The sequence below is a fragment of the Zonotrichia leucophrys genome, chromosome 28 (genome assembly GCF_028769735.1).
Source record: "Zonotrichia leucophrys gambelii isolate GWCS_2022_RI chromosome 28, RI_Zleu_2.0, whole genome shotgun sequence".
In the NCBI taxonomy this organism is placed as follows: domain Eukaryota; kingdom Metazoa; phylum Chordata; class Aves; order Passeriformes; family Passerellidae; genus Zonotrichia; species Zonotrichia leucophrys.
Window position 1 is genome coordinate 1,664,993 of NC_088197.1, and position 22,158 is coordinate 1,687,150.

General features: G+C 45.0%; 1 protein-coding gene across 2 annotated transcripts in view; it reads right to left on the bottom strand.

Moving 5' to 3' along the window:
- The window catches only part of AP3D1 (adaptor related protein complex 3 subunit delta 1), a 48,680-nt gene that overhangs the window by 22,076 nt on the left and 4,446 nt on the right, over nt 1–22,158 (bottom strand). For both annotated transcript variants that reach the window (XM_064734588.1, XM_064734589.1), the window contains exons 2-10: nt 10,303–10,398; nt 9,436–9,516; nt 8,792–8,872; nt 6,761–6,868; nt 6,294–6,423; nt 4,490–4,629; nt 4,156–4,229; nt 1,829–1,878; nt 344–393 (exon numbers count right to left, since the gene is read on the bottom strand). In XM_064734588.1, the coding sequence (XP_064590658.1) occupies nt 344–393; nt 1,829–1,878; nt 4,156–4,229; nt 4,490–4,629; nt 6,294–6,423; nt 6,761–6,868; nt 8,792–8,872; nt 9,436–9,516; nt 10,303–10,398 (810 nt within the window). The remainder of the gene's footprint in view (nt 1–343; nt 394–1,828; nt 1,879–4,155; nt 4,230–4,489; nt 4,630–6,293; nt 6,424–6,760; nt 6,869–8,791; nt 8,873–9,435; nt 9,517–10,302; nt 10,399–22,158) is intronic.

A 22,158-nucleotide genomic window follows, 5' to 3' on the forward strand; every position in this document is an offset into this window, starting at 1 on the left:
TGTGAAGTTTACTCAGTACACAAGGAAGTATCTGACCAAGACCTGAGGTCTCCAGGTGAGAGGGTTTTGTTGCATTAACAGACTTCCAAACACAAGGAACCTCTGTATGACTGTATTGATAGCAGGAAAAAAATAAAGAGCTGAGAAAACTCTCAAACTCTGCATTTTAGAGTGAATTAAGTAGGAAAATTTATATAGGGAATGCTTCAATCTGCAGGATTGCACAGTGAGAGCACTTCAGGGAGCTGCTGCTGTAACTGCTGGCAGAGGAACACAATCCCATTTTCCCTGGCCCTTGGGACCCCCCAGCAGAGCAGAACAAGCCCCAAACCCAGGGTCCCACCTGGATGCTGGCGCTGTGGTTGGGCATCCCCGAGGACAGAGAGATCAGAACTGAAACAGAAGCACAAATTCCAGTCAGAATTTCTGTGCTGGAGTGACTGCAGCAACACCACCCAACAGCCCACACCCAGCTCAGGGAAAGATTATTGCTTGTCTGTTTATTGCTGAATTATTGTTTGTCTGTTTGCCTGGACTTTTGGGGGTCTAGGGGAAGGAGAGAAGGTTGTGACAAACTTGTAATGTCATATACCATAACAGTAATAATAAGAGGGCAGGAAAAAAAGTGTAAAGGTAGAAAAAAGCTGCAACAGCCAGGTCAAAGCTGCTCCTTTTTGCTCTCACTAGGGTTTATTTCACTGACATCACATAGCAGTCAAGGCTATTCATATATCAGCAGCTACTGTACAGCTGAATTTTTAATTGTGCACTTTCCTAATGCAATGGGATGCAGCAATGGATCCTAGAGTTTAATGTGATTAGATTGGAGCTTTAATCAAGCCAGCCATTGTCGATTATTTGGGACACCTGAAAGCTCTGGCAGCACACAGCCCCAGTGCAGCAAAGTGGGCTCACCCTGGTAACTGCTGCTGGCACAGCTGTGCCTGTGGGCACTGCCACCTCCAGAGCTGGCAGGTGCCAGGTGCTCCTCTGGCATTTCAGGGCTCATTTGGTGGCTCTGAGTTTGACATCACCATCCCTGAGGGGGGCTGGGTGGGTGAATTCCCCCTTACCCACAGGATGACCCCACTGGATCTCAGTGAAAGGCACTCTCACCCACAATGGAACTCCCCTCTGGGTTATTCTCCCTCCCATCATTCCCTGAAGGAATAACAGTGAGTGACAGATCTCTCTTCCCTCTCTGAACTGACCCAGCACAGCAAGTTCTGCACCATTATCCAAGGAAGCCACAGGAGACAGACAGACGGACTGTGAATGTCAATAACCCTGTGCTCCACACTCTGACACTGCAGCCAAGCCTGAGCTGCAATACTGTGTTATCCCTTTTTGTCTTTGTTTTCTCTCACCCTCCCAGCTATGGAGTTCACATCCCTTCCCCAGAAACTGAAACTGCCAATCAGTAATTCCAACTGCCTCCTCTAAGGAATTACGCCCCATTTTTAAACTGCAAAGTTGCAAAATTAAAAAAAAAAAATCTGATCCATCATCACATCAGAGAACTTGGCAAGGAGACATCACTTGTTTTCATTCTGCTGCTGGTACATTTTGTAGTTGTAGCAACATTTAGGATCTGGCATATAAATAATCTCATTGTCTGTACCTGCCTTCAGCAAACACAACACAGCTGTAGTGGCTGTGCCTCACCCACTGACAACAAAGGATTTCAGCCCCACACTAACACAAAATTTGCCAGGACTTATTGCATTTTAGAATACATTAAGTTAAAGAATAAAGCTTTACAGATGGTGTCAGTTGATAACAAAGTTCATCACGTTTTTTTTTCTAGGTTCCAAGTTTCAGTTCTCACCTGCTATTACTGTGTTCACACATTCATATAGGAGAGACATGGCTGAGGTGCTGAAACAGAAATCAGGTATATTAAATAAGGAATAAACCAGCACATTTTGAAGAGTTGTCAGCACTATCTTGGAGCTAGTTAGCACCCTGAACTTCACAAGACATTGTCAATATTCTGCTCCATATCCCTTCAAACAGATGAAATGATTCTCACTTAAAAACTGTTGGGGGGAGGAATTTTTAAACAAATGTTCAAAAGCTCAAAAATCTTCCTGGAAAAGCAGCAAGTAAGAGCACTGTGACACAAGGAATAAGGAAGGAAGTGGTTACTCAAACTCCAGCACCAGTCACACAATACTGAAGCAATCTTGTCCAAGAATCAAATTAAATCCTCTGCCCAAGGTCAAAAACTCATGACAAGGCAGATGGAGAAGCTCAAGTCTCTCTCCAAGCGAGTGAGTCACACCCCAGCAGCAGAGGACTGGGATGCAGGAACACACTTCCCATCCCTGGAAACCATCAAGCCATTCCCAGGGCCTGATTTCCCCCAAACTCCAATCCAAGGCTGCCTGTGCCAGCTGAACACAGACAGAGCAGTTCTGAGATTGCAGAGTCCCTACAAAGCCTGATCTGTACAAGAGGAACCTGCCAAGCCCCAAGGGAGCCGGCTCCAAGCACAGGGCACAGGGAAGGAGCAGAGCTCCAGTGGCACAGCGATGCCCTGAGGGTCAGCTTGGGATGCTGAGAACCAAAACCAACACTTCTGCTCCCTGGGCACTTGGTGGGACAGCTCAGGGTGCTGGGACTCATAATGAGACACAAAATGACTGAATGGATGTGGGATCTCAGGATCTGAGTCCTGAGGTGCCGAGTCACCGAGAGCACCCTTGGGGGGCTCGGGAGTCCTGGGATGTTCCAGAAGTGTCTGGTGGCTGGACTTTGATCCTACACAGGAGACGACACCTGTATGAGGACAGGAGGATTTCACCGGGGTGAATGGTGAAGGGATTGGTTAATTAGAGGGTGAAACACAGGGTTTAGGATTTCTGTACAGGGGGGTTTAGAGAAGTAAGATGGAGGAATTGGGGCCTGTCCTGTCCTTCTTCTTCTTCTCCTCCATCTTCTGTGGTGATGGTGGCACTTTGGGATTGGTCATTACTGAAAGTGCACCAGGTAATAAGAATAAATGGTATTGGGGAAAAATGATAAATATTGTACACGTAACAATGGGTATAAAGATAGGTGGCTTAGGTATAAAGATAGCAAAGTATGCTCATGGCTGACTGCTGAGCAGAGCTCTGTCGGGCTGAAAGAAAATCTTTTAGATAAACAATTAATAAACATAAAAACCGAAAGAAGAACTGAAGCCTCTTCTCGTCCTTTGATACGCGGGCTGCCCCAAGGCCACCCCGGGCCTTTCCAGGCCCTTCAAACAGCCGAAAACCCGACAAATGGAGACCAAGCCAAAGAGGATTCAGTCCCCACAACTCAGAATTACTGATGTGGGAGCTGGGATTGTCCATCTTCCTGCTTTTTCTGATGGGTTGCAGCTATTTGTTACTGCTGACAAGTCCCTGGAGGTACCTGGATGCTGGTCTGTTCTGAGCCTGCCTTAAAGGAACATGAGGATGGACAGAAATCCTCTGGCTAGAGCTCCTCTCAATGCCACACAGATTGCTGCTTAAAACCTTGCTCTGTCACTCAACAACTCCTGCATAAGATCACACTTCCTCTTCATAACAAGGAGAATCCATGTGTTCCCCCCAAGGCATCTATTTCCTGATTTCAGTTCAGAATTAGAACCACTACACCACCACAAACCAGCAACAGACAAGGGACAAGGAAATAACTTCAACTTTATTTAATCTACATTTAGAATATATAAATTGTAAGAGCCTCTTTCAAAACCCATCTGAGCTGCCAAATGCATGAGAAAGGGCTTTAATATATTCCTTGTCATGCTGCTTTGGTGGGTAAGGCACTCCCAAAAGTCAGGAATCAAATGTGTGAGGTAAATAGGAGAGGCAAATACACAGCTGAGCCTTTTTATACATCCTTCACAGTCAGCTCTGGCTTGAAATGCAGTGAAAGGAAAGCAAATTGCTCCAATTTTCATCCATCCATTGAAGGAATTCATGCTGACAGGCAGACACCCAGAGATTTTCCTTTAAGGTATTTTACCCCACTCAGGTTTTCCAGAAACAACCCTTACCTAAGAATATCTTTTGATACTTGAAGCCAATATACCAAAAGTCAATAAAAAATGATAAAATGTATTATCATCCCAGCTACTGACCCACCCACCAGGCCTCCCCCAGCAGGATCTGTCACACAAACCTGTGGATGAGGTTGGTCAGGGGCTCAATCAGTTTCTTTCCCAGTCTTGGTTCTAATGGAGTAAGAGCACCAAACTATTCAATAAGAAGAAAAGTCAGTTAATAGCTGCTTTTCAACAGCTTCAAAACATTATGTAAATTGCAGCTCACTGTATTTAAACCAAGCTATATTAACATATTTTTCTCTTTGGTTACATTCAAACATTAGAAGATATTCCTGGTTTCTTTTTATTCAGATTGAATGGTAACTATGTCTCCCAGCAAGAAATCCATTTTCACACCCAAGGTAATTTAATGAGAACTCTAATCCTGTAAACAAGAAGCAGAATACTTGCCAGTTTTATAATTTTAATGAGAACCCAATTATTGGTTGACGACGTCATCAGCTTGAAGAAGAGGGGAGCAAGGGAAAGGTAATTTTTGGGATTGCGTCGAGCCAGCTCACAAATGACATTGACTGCAGCAGACTGCACACCTGGGCAAACAGGAGGAGAAGCACAAATCTCATCAATGCCTTGAAGGTTCTGGTGCACAACTCCCACAGCAAAAGCAGCTCAAGCTTCAGACCTGTGTGTGCAATGGTTTGGCCTCATTCCCAAGCCTGAGGCAGTAAATACAGGGATGCAAAAACTGAGAAAGGGTTTTATTGAATTCTGGCTGTTTTCTAATAGAGCAGCAAGCCAGGTATCTGCTTTGGTCCAGCATGAGGAAAACCAGCACCCTGCCACATCCCTGCCCTGGGCTGTGGGACACAGACACAATCAATAATCAGCCACCAGAAAGTTTCCAATCACTCCTGACTTCCCTGATATGTATGTCACAGACATCTTTTGTGGGAAATCCTTCCTTTAGGATTTTTCCTTCTTCTGGGAAGCTGAGGCCCCAGAAAGAGAATGCAAACAATAGCTGTCTGCTGCTGTGGAATGTAACAGGTGCACCTGTGATTAGTCCATGTTGCTTGTGCACAATTAAGAACCAATCAAAGACAAGCTTTCTCTGAGACAGTATCAGAGAGAACTCCCTTGTTTATTGATTCCTATTCAATTCTTAGCTTAGCAGCTTCTGAACTTCTCTCTCTATTCCTTTTAGTATAGTCATAATGTAACATATATCATAAATTAATAAATCCAGCTTTCTGATCATAGAGTCAAGATTCTCGTCTATCTCTCTCACCCTGAAAGACCCTTGCAAGCCCAATAACATATGTATTATTTAAAAATGTTTCAATACAAAACAGAAATAATTCCTTAAGCAATCTGACTGGACATGATCACTCCCCTCTCATTGCTCAGCCCCTGACAGGGGATGTTGTCAGTTTGGAATGTTTTAGTCTAGACAGGCTGGGGGTCCCAGCACAGAGCAATCCTTCACCAAGTTTAACAGGCAATTTCTTCCTCTCTCTGCAGGTGAGGGATTTTGCTTTCTTTAATAACATTGTCCCTGGAAGATAAATATTCCATGCCCACAATAAAACAGTTGGGAAATGCAATTAATTGAATTTCTCCCTGTAATTGCAGATACAAATCAAGTGGAGATCAAATACACACCACACACAGAATTCCTAAAACAAGTGTTTGGTGCAGTGAGGGAACACCAGCACCTCCTAAAGACTGAGCAAAAATGTGAATATGATACTGAGCAATTGCAGACTTCCTGTGCTGCACTGACAACAGTACTGAGGGGCCCAAAGAGAAGTCTGGACCCAAATAATTAAAAATACACTTAGGAATGCTAAATAATTTTAAGGGTGTTCACTGCAAGTCAACAGTTGCAGCTTGCTAAAAAGGCACAAGTAGTAACAAAATCAGAATCCCAGACCCCGAAATAAACTGAAATATTTTCAATAGCCAAGTTCAGTAAGCACAAATCAGGAAACTTTAAGCTGCTTTGTCCATTAAGGTTTAACCCACTGATATACTTTCAGTAGCTGTGGGTTTGAAGAAATGGACATTTTAAAGAACTTATTTTTAATATGGCAACACCCATCAAAACTCTCCTATGCTCACCTACCCTCAGCCAGGGCAGTCAGTGCCCAGAAGATGGTTACAGCATTTTTCATGCACTCTTTTCTCCACCAGCTCTACAAGCACATGGATGTCCACGTGTGAGAGCAGAAGGAATTCACCAAAATCCACTCACCGGGATCTGGATCTTCAAGTTTCTCTTTAAGGCGAGGAAATGCAGGACGGAGGGACTCAGGGTACTTCAAAAAAACTTTGTACATGATTAACACTGCCTTCTTCCTGATGTAAGGCTTTGTGTGAGACATCTGGGAAGGAAACAACTGCAGTCAGGCTCTGAGCACATCTGGGAGCTCCTGGGCTCACACTGCTCTCACCAAGCTCTTCCTGCTCTTGAAAAACTCAGCTTTGAGGCAAGAGCAAAATATTGCTGTTTATCACCAAAACTAATGAATGTATTTCAAAGTGATCCTCTAGATCTAACTAAGGTCTGTAAAAGCTCCCCAGAACCCCCACAAGAATGAAGCAGCAGCTTTCACGTTCTAAATTTATCAGTTCAGTTCTAAATTTAAGATATTTACCAGATTTGAATAACTTAACATGATAAAATTTTAAAGTAAAGTTATTTCAACCTTATGAACTCACCAATGTCATGATGTCATTTGCCAAGTCCCTGGCAAGATCTGGAGTAACAAAACAGGACAAGCCAGTCAGTGCAACTCCAGTATCATACTGGTTAGGGCTACTCAGATCCTGAAAAAAGAGAAACACGCTCAAAAATTTAAGATCATACAGAATGTTAAGAAACAACTTCCTCAGAATAATTTTATTTAATCAACATAAATGAAGCTGAACTTCTTCTTCATGGGAAATGTCATGGTTTGACCTGGAAACAGGATTTCTGGGATGCTGTGTGGATGGGGCCAATGAGTGGTCAGTTTTGAATAGGATTCGGCTCTCTCAAAACCATGACAGGAATATTTATCTATCAACTGCTAACAGCTGCTAAACTACAGCCAGCCTGGGGTTTAATAATGGGCACAAAGAACCATAATTAAACAAGAGATGGATGACTGCAACATAAAAGTGATCAGAGAGATCATACCTTGGTGGTGTTTTGGGAATGGAAATAGTTTTGAAACACTCATTACTTATTACAAACATATTATATTACTTATTACAGACGTATTTGAAGTGCTAAAAAACTGGTATTAAACACTAACCCTGCTAAGTCCAATTCCAAATGTGAACTTGACTGGGAACAAGCACTCTTGGTGAGTGGAGTTCCACTTTAATCCAGCAGAGAAATGAGATTATTCTTCTCCCAAACTGCTGGCAGCACCACAATTTCCAGTCCACAAAGACAGGACATGAGTTATGTGTGTGGAACACATTTATTGGTCAGGTTCCTTTGGATCTATTTGTAGTCATCCTACCCAGCTCTCCATAATCTTTCAGGTCTTCCTAAGCTTAAGTCCCCCATAGTAAAATTAATTTATGAGTAAGATCAAGTATAGACAATAAATTGTGCATCAGGAAACACAAACATGAAGGAGCTGCACAGAGCATTCCCACATGGACTGCTGAATTAAGAGCCCAGATTCACATGGATACTGAAGCTGCAGGAGAGCTAAACATAGTCAGGCCTTTGGGGTTCTGTGCCATTTACATCTCATTTAAAAACCTGCTGCAGGTGGTGGGAAATTAGAGTCTACTTTAAGAATAATGCAATCTATTTCTTAAGGAGCAAAAAACTGCAATTCATCCTGGCTCTAGTGTAGTTTTAGAACTGATAAATCCTTCAAATCTCAAGTTGTTGGATCAATGAAACATGAAAAGGCATGAAGAGATTTTTATCTTTTATGTAAAAACTTGGCACAAAGTGGAAGTGGCCAGTAAGTGACTGAAATTCAGTAAAATAAAGAGTCCATAATGAAGACAATAGATATTCCCATTCAGCACAGAATAGTTCAAAAGATAAAGGGAAAAGCACCAGTTCTTTAGGAAGATACTGGCTAACATCCCACTGCTCTTTTTTAAGCAAAGAAAACACATTTTGGTTCCTCAGATGGTAAACATGTAGGCAGATCTTGCACTGGATCAGTCAAGTTTTAAAGCACTGATACTTAAAAAATGAAAGTCAAGAGCTTAAAAAATATCTGTAACTTCAAGAATGGGAAAACTATGCTGCAAACCAGTAACTCCAAGTGATCAAACTCCATGAAAGTGAAAACATACGTGGGTACATAAATACACAACAAAACTTTCCATACTTTCCTCACCATTTTTACACCCAATTCTGCCAGAGAAGTCAAAGTCTGATGTGGAATTACAGACAAAAAGATCCCTCACAAGTAGAAGTGCTGTGGAGCCACTGCTCATGTTACTTCAGCAATGGGGACACTTTCCCTGCCTGTTACACTCTTACAAGCACTGCCTAGAGACCAGCAAAGTTATTTCTGACTCCATTCTCTGTGCTGAACAAACACTGAGCTGGTTTGAGACAGCACAGGGAGGGATGTGCACAGCTCCTGAGTGTTTCATGAATCCCTCTGCTTGTGGAATGACAGGAGACTGCAAATCAAGAATTCTACTGCAACACCTCTGTATTCCTCATGGAGAAATACTCAGTACAGATGGGAGAGTGCAAGAAGAAATGAAGAACTGAACATTTACCTTTCTGATCTGATTAGTTGTCAGCATGATGACATCAGTCCCTTCATGAAAGCACTGGGAGGCAGCCAGGTAACCAATGCGCTGGGAAAGGCAAGGAGGAACACAAGGTTTGGTTTTCAAGTCAATTTAGACAATGTTTAGGTGGAAAACAACTGGTGGTTTTATAAGCAATATTCAAAAGGTGAATGAGTAGGTGATGAAACCCCCCCCTAGAAAAGGGGGTTTACATCAAAAAAGAGAAAATTCAGACAAGTAATTTTCTACTGATCATTTATCTGTCTTAGGGATAATAAAACCACCTTCACCTTCCCTATTTTATTACAACACAGTTCACAGACCACAAAGCTGCAGAAATAAGGTAGGATTGGCTACCACAATTATTTTGTCTGTGTTGACTCCTGAGTTTCAGGTATAAAGCCCCATTAGGGAATAATTTCTTAGGAAGCAACATTCCACCATGTTTGGTGAGAAAGGTCTGCAACTGAACATAAAATAAATCTCTCAAGAAAAATTATAAAGCTATTAGAGAACAAAAAATGCTTGGTACTAAGAATCTCAGGTGGCTTTCACATAAAATTACCCTGGCTTTTCACAAAGGGTATCTGACAGCTTGGCCAGGACAGCTGCATTTACAGAGAACTCACCTTGAATGTAAACTTGGAAGCACTCATAACTTCAATAATGTTGAAAGCAGCCCAACTGATGTCATAGCCCAGCATCTGTAACTGTGAGCAGAGAAGCCAAGATAAACTTGTGAAATAAAGAGACTCAAGGAAATAGGTCAAGACAAGTCCCAAAATTGAACATGCAACAGGAGTCTGAAAATGACACTGCAGGCATCACAGGTTTATGAGCAATGCACCACCCACAGAAAGTGAAAGACATCACAAGTTTCCAACAGTTTGCATCAGTTCCAGGCTGCCCAGAGCAGCTGGGGCTGCCCCTGGATCCCTGGCAGTGCCCAAGGTGAAGCTGGATGGGGTTGGAGCAGCCTGGGACAGTGGAAGGTGTCCCTGCCATGGCAGGAGGATGAGCTTTAAGGTCTCCTCAAATCCAAATTATTCTGTGATTCTATGATCTGCAGTTATATAAGCACTGGTGTGATGGGTTTTCTTCCTGATTTTCTTTTAATAAAAACCATAACAGAACCACAAAAAAATCTTTACCAAAATTTCTGTCTCCTTGTCAATAGAGGACTGAGCAAAGAGAAACAAACCCAGTTTCAAGTGCTCATGTCACTATGTCGTAAGAACCAATCCAGCTGAAAACAATTTCTTTTAACTTGTTTGCTTTAAATGAGATTCATTTCCTGCCCCATGACAATTAAATCCAGTTGTAGCAAACAGAGCAGGAACTGCAGCCTCTGACATCAGAGCTGGGACAGTGACATCCCCACAGGCTGCACTTAGAGCAGGGGAGGCAGAGCAGGCCCCCAGAGCCAGGGCTGCCTCCAAACCAGCAGGAAAGAACAAAATGCAGCAGCAGCTGCAGGGGAGCCCACAGGCACTCACATAGGTCAGTTTGCAGACTGCGTTTGCCTTCACTGCGATGTTGTCCTGCTTCAGCTCCTGCTTGATCTCGTCGATGCACTGAGAGATGTATTTTGCCTGAGGAAAGCAAACAAAAATTTGAGCTCCTCCACCAGTTTCTCAAGTTTCCAGCATGTTAGTGGGGAGAAGCAGCAGAACTCCATTTGCAAGCATCAATCTCACACACACACAATTTAGTAAGCACTTAATTCTGACAAAATTACTCATTAAAAAAACCACCACAATTCTGTTACAAAACCAAAAGTACGAGATGTCTCTTTGGTGGTTGTCCCTTCTGCCTCTCCCTCACAATTCCACCACTCACTCCAAAGCTCCAGATTCAAAAATCTGCAATCATGAAGTTGTTCAATGGATGTTGCAGTGTGTTGCAATGTCCTGTTTTAAACTTCCGGGTCCCTTCCCAGGTGTGCCTATCCCTTCTCCCTTCCCCCTCGCCCCTTGCTGAGTGTGCCCTGTCAATCAGGCTAACATACCAGCAAGGTGTCGTGTGATTGGTCCCTCAGGCCTGGGGGACATTGGATAGGTGTCCCTCGTCCCTTGAGACCCTGCCCCTTTCACCTGGTTGGTGGCTCACCTGTCCCCTCCCCTTACCCTGTCCCGGAGCTTAAAAGGTTAATAGACCATGCGGCCTCATTCTGTTGGAGGAATTGTCCCAGTGCAGACCTCTGTAACCATGGAATAAACATCTGGATATAACCCTCTAGCAGAATCCTCTCCTTTTCTCTTCACCATCGCCAGAAGCTCTCTCTCCTGAGGTAAACGGAGTCCTGACAGCCTGGACTTGCTCAATGCCCTGCTGCACTCTCCAGCAGCCAAGGTATCTCTGGGGTAAAGCACCACAGTGCTGCCTTTGGCCCAGCAGCGAGCACCACACTGACCCAGGCACCATCTAACTGGTTATATTGGGATTCATATTCCAATAAATGGAGACTGAGTAGGCAGAGGTCTGCACAAACCCAGAGTTGACCACTGCCAGAAATCACTGCCTGCAGAGGGACATCAGAGAACACCCCCTCATTGGTGACAAGGACAAATGTTGTGGTGTGTTGCAATATCCTGTTTTACCTTCTCCCTTCCCCCTCGCCCCTCGCTGAGTGTGCCCTGTCAATCAGGCTAACATACCAGCAAGGCGTCGTGTGATTGCTCCCCCAGGCCTGGGGGACATTGGATAGGTGTCCCCAGTCCCTTGAGACCCTGCCCCTTTCACCTGGTTGGTGGCTCACCTGTCCCCTCCCCTTCCCCTGTCCTGAGCTTAAAATGTTAATGAGACCATGCGGCCTCTATTCTGTTAGCAGCAGTGGCCCAGTGCAGACATCTCTGTACCCACAGAATAAACATCTGGCAACCTTCTAGCAGAATCCACTCCCTTTCTCTTCACCATCACCAGAAGCTCTCTCTCCTGAGGTAAACGGAGTCCTGACAGCCTGGACTTGCCCCGCTGCACTCTCTGGCAGCCAAGGTATCTCTGGGGTAAAACACCACAGTGCTGCCTTTGGCCCAGCAGCGAGCACCACACTGACCCAGGCACCATCTAACTGGTTATATTGGGATTCATATTCCAATAAATGGAGACTGAGTAGGCAGAGGTCTGCACAAACCCAGAGCTGACCACTGCCAGAAATCACTGCCTGCAGAGGGTCAGAGAACACCCCCTCATTGGTGACAAGGACAAACTGTCACACACTGCCAACAGCCCACAGACCAAAGGGGACTGAGGAAAACACCCCAATTTTGGACCTGCTGCCAATGATGCACCCACAACACAGGGACATCACAAGCCTTGGAAGGGACACTGGTGCTTCCTGAATCCCCCCAGCCATGGAAAACCCCATGGAAACTCATGAACCCCTCTCTGGTTCCCAACTTCCATGAGCCCTTTTGCCATTTACACATTTTGATAAATAACAGTTATTTCTATGAATCCCTCAGCAATTCAAAGAGCCAAATGTCACAATGTTTACATTTAAATATTGGTGCTTCACATCTTTCCAAGCAATCACATCTGTGCTTGTGGGAAGGATGTGGCAAACATGTGATTTAAAATTATCTGTACAGATTTTACTTTATACACAGAATTTGCTCAGCCAAAGATTCTTCCAGTTCACAATTAATTATTATTTTAGTACTGAAAGCATCTGCTACAGGAATAATGAAAATTTAAATGCAAAGAAATAATCTCTCTTTCCAAAGCCATGCATGCACCAGGGTATTTCACATTCCTAGCTGCCAGAGGAACCAGGTCAGAACCGGATTACCCAATCCCTGCCTGAATACCACCACCTTCCTCCAAAATGATATTTTCAGCATAGAAGTGTCTAGTGGCCTGACTTTAATCAGTATTTTTCCCCTTTACACTAATTTTTGTGTATTAATACAACCATTTTTTAGTATTTTATAAATGTCCTGTGTTGCAGACATCTTTTAATGAAAAATCCTTTCCTTAGGATTTTTCCTCCTGAGAAGCTGAGAGGCCTCAGGGACAAAATGTAAACATTGATTATCTGCTGCTGTGGAATGCAACAGGTGCATCTGTGATTGGTCTCACATGGTTGTTTGTAATTAATGGCCAATCACAGTCAGCTGGTTCAGACAGAGTCAAGACACAAACTTTTGTTATCATCCTTTCTTATTCTATTCTTAGCCAGCCTTCTGATGAAACTTTTTCTTCTATTATTTTAGTACAGTTTTAATGTAATATATATCATAAAATAATAAATCAAGCCTTCTGAAACATGGAGTCAGATCCTCATCTCTTCCCTCAACACAAGACCCCTGTGAACACGGTCACAGTCCTGGAGTGACACCATGCAAGTCACAAAGGTTTGGTGCTATGGATGGGAATCAGCCCTGGGGGAAGGACTTGGGCTGTTGGTGGGTGAGGGGCTCAGGCTGCCCCAGAAACCCCCCCTGTGCTGGGCTGAGCCCCAGCGTGGGCAGCAGGGCAGGGGGGGATTCTGCCCCTGGGCTCAGGTGAGACCCCACCTGTGGGATCTCAGCACCTCAGCACTGAGGTGTCACCGAGAGCACCCTTGGGGGGCTCGGGAGTCCTGGAATGTTCCAGAAGTGTCTGGTGGCTGGACTTTGATCCTACACAGGAGACGACACCTGTATGAGGATAGGAGGGTTTCACCAGGGTGAATGGTGAAGGGATGAGTTAATTAGAGAGTGAAACACAGGGTTTAGGATTTCTGTACAGGGGGGTTTAGAGAAGTAAGATGGAGGAATTGGGGTGTGCCCTGTCCTCCTTCTTCTTCTTTTCTCCTCCATCTTCTATGGTGATGGTGGCACTTTGGGATTGGTCATTACTGAAAGTGCACCGGACAATAAGAATAAAAAGGATTGGGAAAAATGATAAATATTGTACACGTAACTTTGGGTATAAAGATAGGTGACTGTCCGGAGGGCAGCACAGTGTGCTCATGGCTGGCTGCTGAGCAGAGCTCTGTCGGGCCGAAAGAATCTTTTAGATAAACAATTAATAAACATAAAAACCGAAAGAAGAACTGAAGCCTCTTCTCGTCCTTTGATACGCGGGCTGCCCCAAGGCCACCCCGGGCCTTTCCAGGCCCTTCAAACAGCCGAAAACCGGACACCCACCTGCAGAGCTGCCCCAGCCCTGGGCAGCAGCAGCAGGAGGACGTGGGGCTGCTGCAGCCAGGCCAGAGGAGCCACGGAGATGCTGCCAGGGCTGGAGCCCCTCTGCTCTGAGCCAGCCTGGCACAGCTGGGGGGGCTCAGCACACAGATGAATGAATTTAAGGGAATTTAAGCTGTTCCTAAATGCCTGTGTTTGGATAGAAATACCATCCTTACAGTGGGAATTCTCATGTTAAGGGAGGGCACTGGAAACACCAAACAACCCTTTCCTGTACACAGATCCCTTCTGTTCTCCTGGGTACAGGTGAGTGGATCTCATCTGCCAAAACTGGAGATGGCATCACCCCCAAACACTTAACAACACAGTGACCAGGTGACTTTACCCAGAAGCAGATTTGGGATTGTAAACCCTTCACCTGAGAGTGATCCAGGTCCTGACAACTCACATGGGAAGTTTAAACTCTTGAGTATAAACTAAAAAAACCCTTCTGAGGGTAGAAAATAAATACTTCATTAAAAATGCTGCAAGAGTGACTTACACAAGATGCAACTGATCCACAAATATATTGTACTTGGCCTTGAATATTTTATGCTCCCAGAAGAGCACACTGGAACAGTGTCACAGAATCCTTCATGTGTGTATCTTGTTGCCAGTGATGGCTCTCAAGGCAGAGGGACACTGACACACAGGTTCTCAGTCTTTACCTCCATAACCAAAAGCCTCACTTATTTCCCACTGCATTTTTCCCCACACTATTCAAACATGAGTTTAATCTTCTGGCAGCATCTTCAGAGTTGAGCAGGAGAGGTGGAAAAAACAGAGCACAGAGAAGTTCAGTAGTGCCCAGCCTGGCACAGCTGAACAAGGCTCCAGAGTCAGCCCCAACATTCCACAGGTGAATCCCTGCCCACCAGTGAGTCCAGCTTCTGGAAAAGCACATTACAGAACTCAGCAGCAGATCTGCAACTGAAAAAGGGGATTAGAGAGAGCAGAAAGAAGTCCTTCTGAAACAGCTGTACTTCAAATCCCAAAACACTCCAAGGAATGACAGGCACTATAAATAGAAAGCTTTACAGGATCAGCAGGTATTAACTTTTTGTTAATCCTGTGGAGTGGCACTGCCATGAATGAGCAATATGAGGAAATCTGATCTGTGCAGTCTCCATCCTAAATCTGAAAGGCAAGCACCACACCCAGCCTGATCTGCTGCCACATCTCACACCCACAGAGCTGGGAAGGAACCTGGAGGTGGGAGCAGATCCTCAGTGAGGCTCTGGCTGTGGAGCCCTGACCTGGGCACAGTGCTGGGCACTGACCCATACCCACAGCCCCCACTGCTGCTCAGTGGGGTCACACCACACAGCAAAAAGCAGAACAACCCCTTGATGCAATGAAAAAAATTCTAGTCACTCAACAAGGCCTAAATACTTGGAAGAAAAAAAACCTTTAACATTTACATACTGACACAGCAAAAAAAATCTGGGTATCCTGCCCAGCACTGATTATGTCTTTGCATAAATGCTTCTAATATAGGAATTTCCTAGTGTGGTAATTAAAACCAAATCTTTCCCAGGATATAAGTAGCTCTGTTTTTCCTTAAATGCTTTTGAGGTCCCATGAATCACAGAATCACTGAGGTTGGAAAAGCCCTGAAGGATCAACAAGTCCAGCAGTTGTTAGTGCAGCACTGCCATGTTCATCACTCAAACATGCCCCAAATGCCACAGCCACCCGGTTTTTGAACACTTCCAGGGATGGTGACTCCACCACTGCCCTGGGCAGCCCCTTCCAATGCTTGGCCATCCCTTCTATGAAGCAATTTCTCCTAATATCCAATCTAAACCTCACCTGGTACAGCTTGAAGCAGTTTCCTCCTGTCCTGTCCTGTCCCCTGTGAGCAGAGCCTGATCTCCCTGGTTGTCCCCTCCTGTCAGGAGCTGTGCAGAGCCACAAGGTCCCCCCTGAGCCTCCTTTTCTTCAGGCTCAGCCCCCCAGCTCCTCCTCATCACATTTGTGCTCCAGTCCCTGCTCTGGACATGCTCCAGCCCTTCAATGTATTTCCTATCATGAGGGGCCCAACCCTGACCCCAGGATTCAAGCAGTGCCCAGAGTTCATTTATGCTCCCAGTACTCGTTACAATACCAATTTATTTCTTAGCTGTTAATTCCTTATAAATCCTGGGACAGGGTGGGATCTCAGAACCTCAGGACTGAGGTGTCACCGAGAGCACCCTTGGGGGGCTCGGGAGTCCTGGAATGTTCCAGAAGTGTCTGGTGGCTGGACTTTGATCCTACACAGGAGACGACACCTGTATGAGGACAGGAGGGTTTCACCGGGGTGAATGGTGAAGGGATTGGTTAATTAGAGGGTGAGACACAGGGTTTAGGATTTCTGTACAGGGGGGTTTAGAGAAGTAAGATGGAGGAATTGGGGCCTGTCCTGTCCTTCTTCTTCTTCTCCTCCATCTTCTGTGGTGATGGTGGCACTTTGGGATTGGTCATTACTAAAAGTGCACTGGTCAATAAGGGTGAAAGGTATTGGGGAAAAATGATAAATATTGTACACGTAACAATGGGTATAAAGATAGGTGACTGCCCGGAGGGAGGGGAGTGTGCTCATGGCTGGCTGCTGAGCAGAGCTCTGTCGGGCCGAGAGAAAATCTTTTAGATAAACAATTAATAAACACCGAGACCGAGAAAAGAACTGAAGCCTCTTCTCGTCCTTTGATACGCGGCTGCCCCAAGGCCACCCCGGGCCTTTCCAGGCCCTCCAAACAGCCGAAAATCGGACAGGACAGTACAATTTGCAGTTTTGTGTTGATGGCTCACACATCCTGGCCAGTGGACTGAGGAGCATTTCTAAGCCCCAGCACTCACAGACCTGAGTGTGCCAGGCAATGCTCAGGAAGCCTCTCAGGAGGAAGGGTGGGAGCAGGGGCACAGCTGAAGGCTCTGGGAGCAGCAGGCAAGGAGCTGAGGCTCTTTTATTGCTGCCAAGAGGGAAAGGAGCCTTCCCTGCTCGGTGCAAAGGCTCCTTAATGAAATGCTATAGCAACCACTCTGGTCATTGTTCTCTCTGCCAAGGAGCATTACAGGAACACGCCTGGAGCAGCCCAGCTACAACCCAAGTGCAGCCTGCAGATGTGAGCAGGGAGCTGTGGGAACAGCACAGCCACAGCTGCAGATCTCAGTCACCAGCGAGATGCTGGAGTGTTTTATAGCCATTAACAAAATACACGAGCTGTTTTTTAAAACAAGCCCAAATTCCTCAAGAATTCCAAGATCTCACCTAGAAAATATGTGCATTTAAATGCATGTGAGTGGCTAAAATAAGAAAGAAGGCATCATGAATCAAATACACAGTCTCTCTGAAATGGAAGGAGGCCTTCAGGGGAGAGTGGGTCATGGTAAGAAGCCAAAAATGCCATTTTATAGGATTTTTCATTTCCCAGCCATGTTTTTTGACTTAACTTTGAAAAACACTAAATCTTTATTCCAAGCCAAGACAGAACTTGGGGTTTGCTGATGATTTCAGAGATGCTCACAAAAGATTTCTCTTTCTCAAGCAATCAGTACATGAAGTTAAAAAAGTCCTTAATCTGTACAACAATTACATTCCTAGGAAATGTGATTCTCCATGCTGTACTTGCTGTCAATCCCTGACAGGAACACACCAAGGGTTGGGATGGAGATCACTGCAGAACATTTACATTACATTTAATCATGTAAACTACTCATTTCCAGTAGTCTTTAAGAAGCTGTATTTTCATCTCAGCTATAAATCCACTTTCTAGACTCAAGAGGAGGCAAACTCCCATTCATACCACTTTGGGTTGCAGCCCAGCAAACCAAATTCACTTGATCTGAGATTCAATTGCCACTGCAACATCCAAGTGCTTCCATCCAGATGAAAGATAAAATGTCAGGGAACACTAGTTGTTATTCTTCTGGCACTTCTAGGGTTAAATAGAGTGTTTTAAAGAAAGATTATTAACACTGAATGCCCCAAGGAGCAAGATATTTTCTGATATGTCTGACACCACACCATGTAAAACAGAAATGTTTGGAATACTTAGAACATAAATAAGCACAAAATGTAAAATTTCTTCTGTTTTAAGCACCACAGGATTTATCAATTTTTGGTAGGACTTGGAGATGAACTCCATGAGATCACACTGAGCACAAGCACATGATGGTGTCACATGAGAGGGAGGTGCCCACTGCTGCAACTTCCCAACACAACCACCACGCTCAGCACCAAAGGCACCCACACCCCAGAACACCTGAGGAGGTGAAGGAACTTTCAGAGCTGGTCCTGCTCCAGGCAGCAGAGCCCATTCACAGCACACATCAGCTGCCTCAGAAAGAAGGCTGGGAGGAAATATTTATCACTTGCCAGGCTTTTCTCAAACCCCCAAATGCAGCACTGGCTGTCAAACAGCACTGAAGCAGTCAGAGAACACCTCCAGTGTTTGCAGGACCTGCACAGCATGGAAGGAATCAACTGAAATAACAAACAAAGGCATTAAAGGGCAAAATGTGCTGCTTTCTACTGACTTGGACACAGCATTAGAGATCAATACATTACACATTAATGCCCATAAAAATACTGTATTATTTAGCTACTGTAGAAAAAGCTATTTGAGATAAACAACAGGGTCTTTTGTTTAGGCTACTCCATGGCTGGACAGAAAGAATTCCAAGGCATGTGCTCCCACACATGCTCCTCACAAGAAACTTCACCAAAGCCATGGCAAGCAGCTGAGAACAGAGCAGAGGCCCAGCAGTGAGTGGGAAGCTGCACAATGCTCATCCTGGTGGGTTTGCACAGCCTCAGTCCAGCAGGGCTGAGGGCTCTCAGCTGTAACAAAGGGCTCAGGAACCCGAAAGGCATTTTCAGAAAGCCAAGCTTATCTTGCACCCAGCTGCTGATAAACGTTGCTGTACATGTTTTAACCTGCCCTGGTCTTGTCCATGGAGCTTTCCAGGGATTTACTGGCTCATCCTGAGGAAGGCTTAAGGTCCCAGCCCAATGTTCTGAGTGACAACACCAGAGGCACGAGGTTCTGCTGGTTCATTTGCAGCAGACTTCTGGATTATTTATTAGAAACACGATGCATTACCCACTGCCCCCTTGTCTGCTACAAGCACAGGGAGGTCACAAGACTCCTTGGCCAAACAGCACAGAGGAAGGAATGCAAAAGTAGGTTTACAGTTTTTCCTTTTGTTAATGTTTGCTGAAGTTACACACACCAACTGAGAGCTGGAATGATCCATGCACACATCCATCCTACACTGACTCATAAGCCAGTTAAAACCTTGGAACCTTATTCTAATAAATCAGAGAAATGCTATCTATGCACCAATTTCAGGGCAGATATCCAAACCCAGACCAGCCACTAGAGCCCCTTAAGGCACCACAGAAAAACACAGGATCTTCTGAGCAGGGCTGGAACACAAAGATTGGGTTGCAGGAAAGAAAAAGCTGTAGAGCTGCAACTGCTTGTCCAAAGTGACTCCAAGCACTGGGGTGTTCTGGCAGGCTCCCATGGACAGCTCCTCTTTGGTGGTTTACCCAGAGACAATGCAGGATTTGACACTGCAATGCCCACAGAAGGGCACTGATACAGGAGCCATCCTGGCCCCCTCCCAGTGGGCAAGGCCAAGATCACTGCTGGCACCTTGGCAATCAGCAAGCCCCAACACCAGTAAATCAGCAAGCAGGCAGCAGCAGCAAGGGTCTAGAGATGTCCCTTAATTATCTCCAGGCTGATCAGTCACTTCATATAAGCACATCTCCAGTCTGATCACAGTATTTGTTAATTTAATTGCACAGCAATTAAACAATCCTCAGGGGTCTGTGCTGTCTAAGCCATATCCGAGCAGACAACTTCTAAGCCTGGAGAGATGTGTCAGATAAAAGTGTTCATCCTTGCAAATACAAGATGTACCCAAAGTTTTATTTTTACATCACTGAGTAAAAAGCTATGCAAGTGTTTTTACAGTTTTACAGTTGTTGCAGACATCTCTGTGCACTTTCAGGCTCTGATAAAGGCAGGCTTCATCAAAGCACGTGCTTTGCTGGATGCAGAGGAAGCAGGCACTTCCTCCTGGGAAACTGAAGTAGCTATTGTTGCTGAGACTCAGATGACTGAAGTAGTTCAGACAGAAACCAAAAAAAGATGCTTAGTGACGTATTAATACCAAATAAAAATGTAACACAAAGTACTACAAAGCTCCAACACTGATTCATGCACAGCTGTGAGCACTGTGCAGTTATGGAAAGGTAAGGAGGACAATGAAAGAGATGGTTCACGGCCATTCCTGACTTCTTCAATTCAGCACAAATATTTGTGCAATTAAAGTAAGTTTGTTCACCTCCTCCCTGCTGTACAATCACACCACTCACACTAAACAAACATCCACTCAAGGCTGAAGCTGATTAACACTTGGGGCAATATATTTTATACAGCTCTGCCATAGATTGAGCCAACCAGATGAAAGTTTCAACATTCCCACATTGACATCTCCCTCCATTTATACACCTTCCAACACGGGGATTTCTCAGCAGAAGTTGTCAGGTTTGAACACCAGGTCATGATGGAAATAACAAAAAAAAGAAAAAGCTAATACAAAACCCAGCACTCAGCTAAGAGGTTTATAAACTGCTCAGTCTGCTGGGCAGTGACTGAGGGGGGAAATCAAACATTTCTAATAGCCAGTTACACTCAGGATCCAACAGGGCTCACTTATTTCAGTTACTTTCAACATTTGCTTCTTATTAAAAAAAAAAACCACAAATAAACCACCTCAATCACCTTTCTGAGCTATCACCAACAATGTTATTTTCTGCAGCTTTTACTCTATTCAAATATTTTTATGTTTCCTGACACCTGGATTTTAGCAGACCCCCCCTCAGATAATGAAGCATTTCAATTTCTCTGTGTGAATGATCAGCAGTTTTTAATAACCCAATGAACACAAGTGCTGCCTTGTAACCAGTCCCATGACTTGCTGCTTTCTGGTGCTGCCATGTAACGCTGCCCTTCACAGGGCACAGGAACAGGATGTTCTCCCAAGAACACTTCCAAGTGAAAAACCTAAAGGTGCTGTCTGTACACAAATGCCATCACTAACCCACACTGTGGAGGAAGAGGTTTTCAATCACTTTCATGGACCTTGATGGAGAGAAACCACAAAAAAACCCATTTTCTGCACTCAGCAGCAGGATAAAGATCTGCAACAAAAAGCACCAAATAAACAACTCTGTGCAGCTGATCACAGTGCAGAAATGTAATCTGTATCCATACTGGACTTTGATTTCTCTGGCTGTTTTTCCCTGGCCTCACTAAAGGAACAATGGATGGTCACTCCATTTCTTAGGTACCAGTTCTTCCTCTCCCCTGGCCCTGCCTGGGCACAATATTCATTTCCACATGTGCCAGCACAGATCTGTCTGGAGCATTTCAAACCCTCAGCAGAGGCAGCTATAAACGCTCAGGACTGGGAACAAAGCTATTATCCCCACTTATGCCACAGTCAATTAAGTAATATTTAATACAGGAGAAAGCAAGAAGCTAATGAAAGGCAGCACTAATGCAAAGCCTCAGCTGCTCCTGCAGTAATCACAGGAGAACATTGCCCACATCTTGGCTCGGGTGCCAGGCCCCAGGCCCTCTGTGCTGTGACACAGCAGGTAAGGCAGGGCACCCACGGGCCCTGCAGGCCAGCCCCACACTGGATTCTCACCAAGTGGTGTGAGGTCCTCATCCAACCCTCTTTGTGTATTGTTTCTACTTCCGACTTTGTCTTTTGCAGTGATTCACACACTCAGAATTAACAATAGCAACTGGAGATGCACTTGGGAGTGGGTGGAATAATGAGCTGCCTTCAAAGACACCAACACGTGTGTGACACACAGCAAGTGATGGAGCAGCAGTGCCTGAAAGAGCTGTCTGTCATCAATGAGCTGCACTGCCCAGCAGTTGGGCTGCTCTGTCAGGCACCCACAAGCTGTTTAGCATTCCTCAAAATTCCCTGATTATGTTCCATCCCACGTCCTTTACCATCAAATACCAACGCTGCACCAGGGGCTGAGGCCAGGCTGTCAGAAGCCACAGCACGAGGAGGCCTTCAGCCTTCTTCTGAGCCCAGAGAGTTTTGGGATGTGAAAAGACTCCTCAAAACTCCCCACATCATTTCATCTGAAAATGTGTCAGA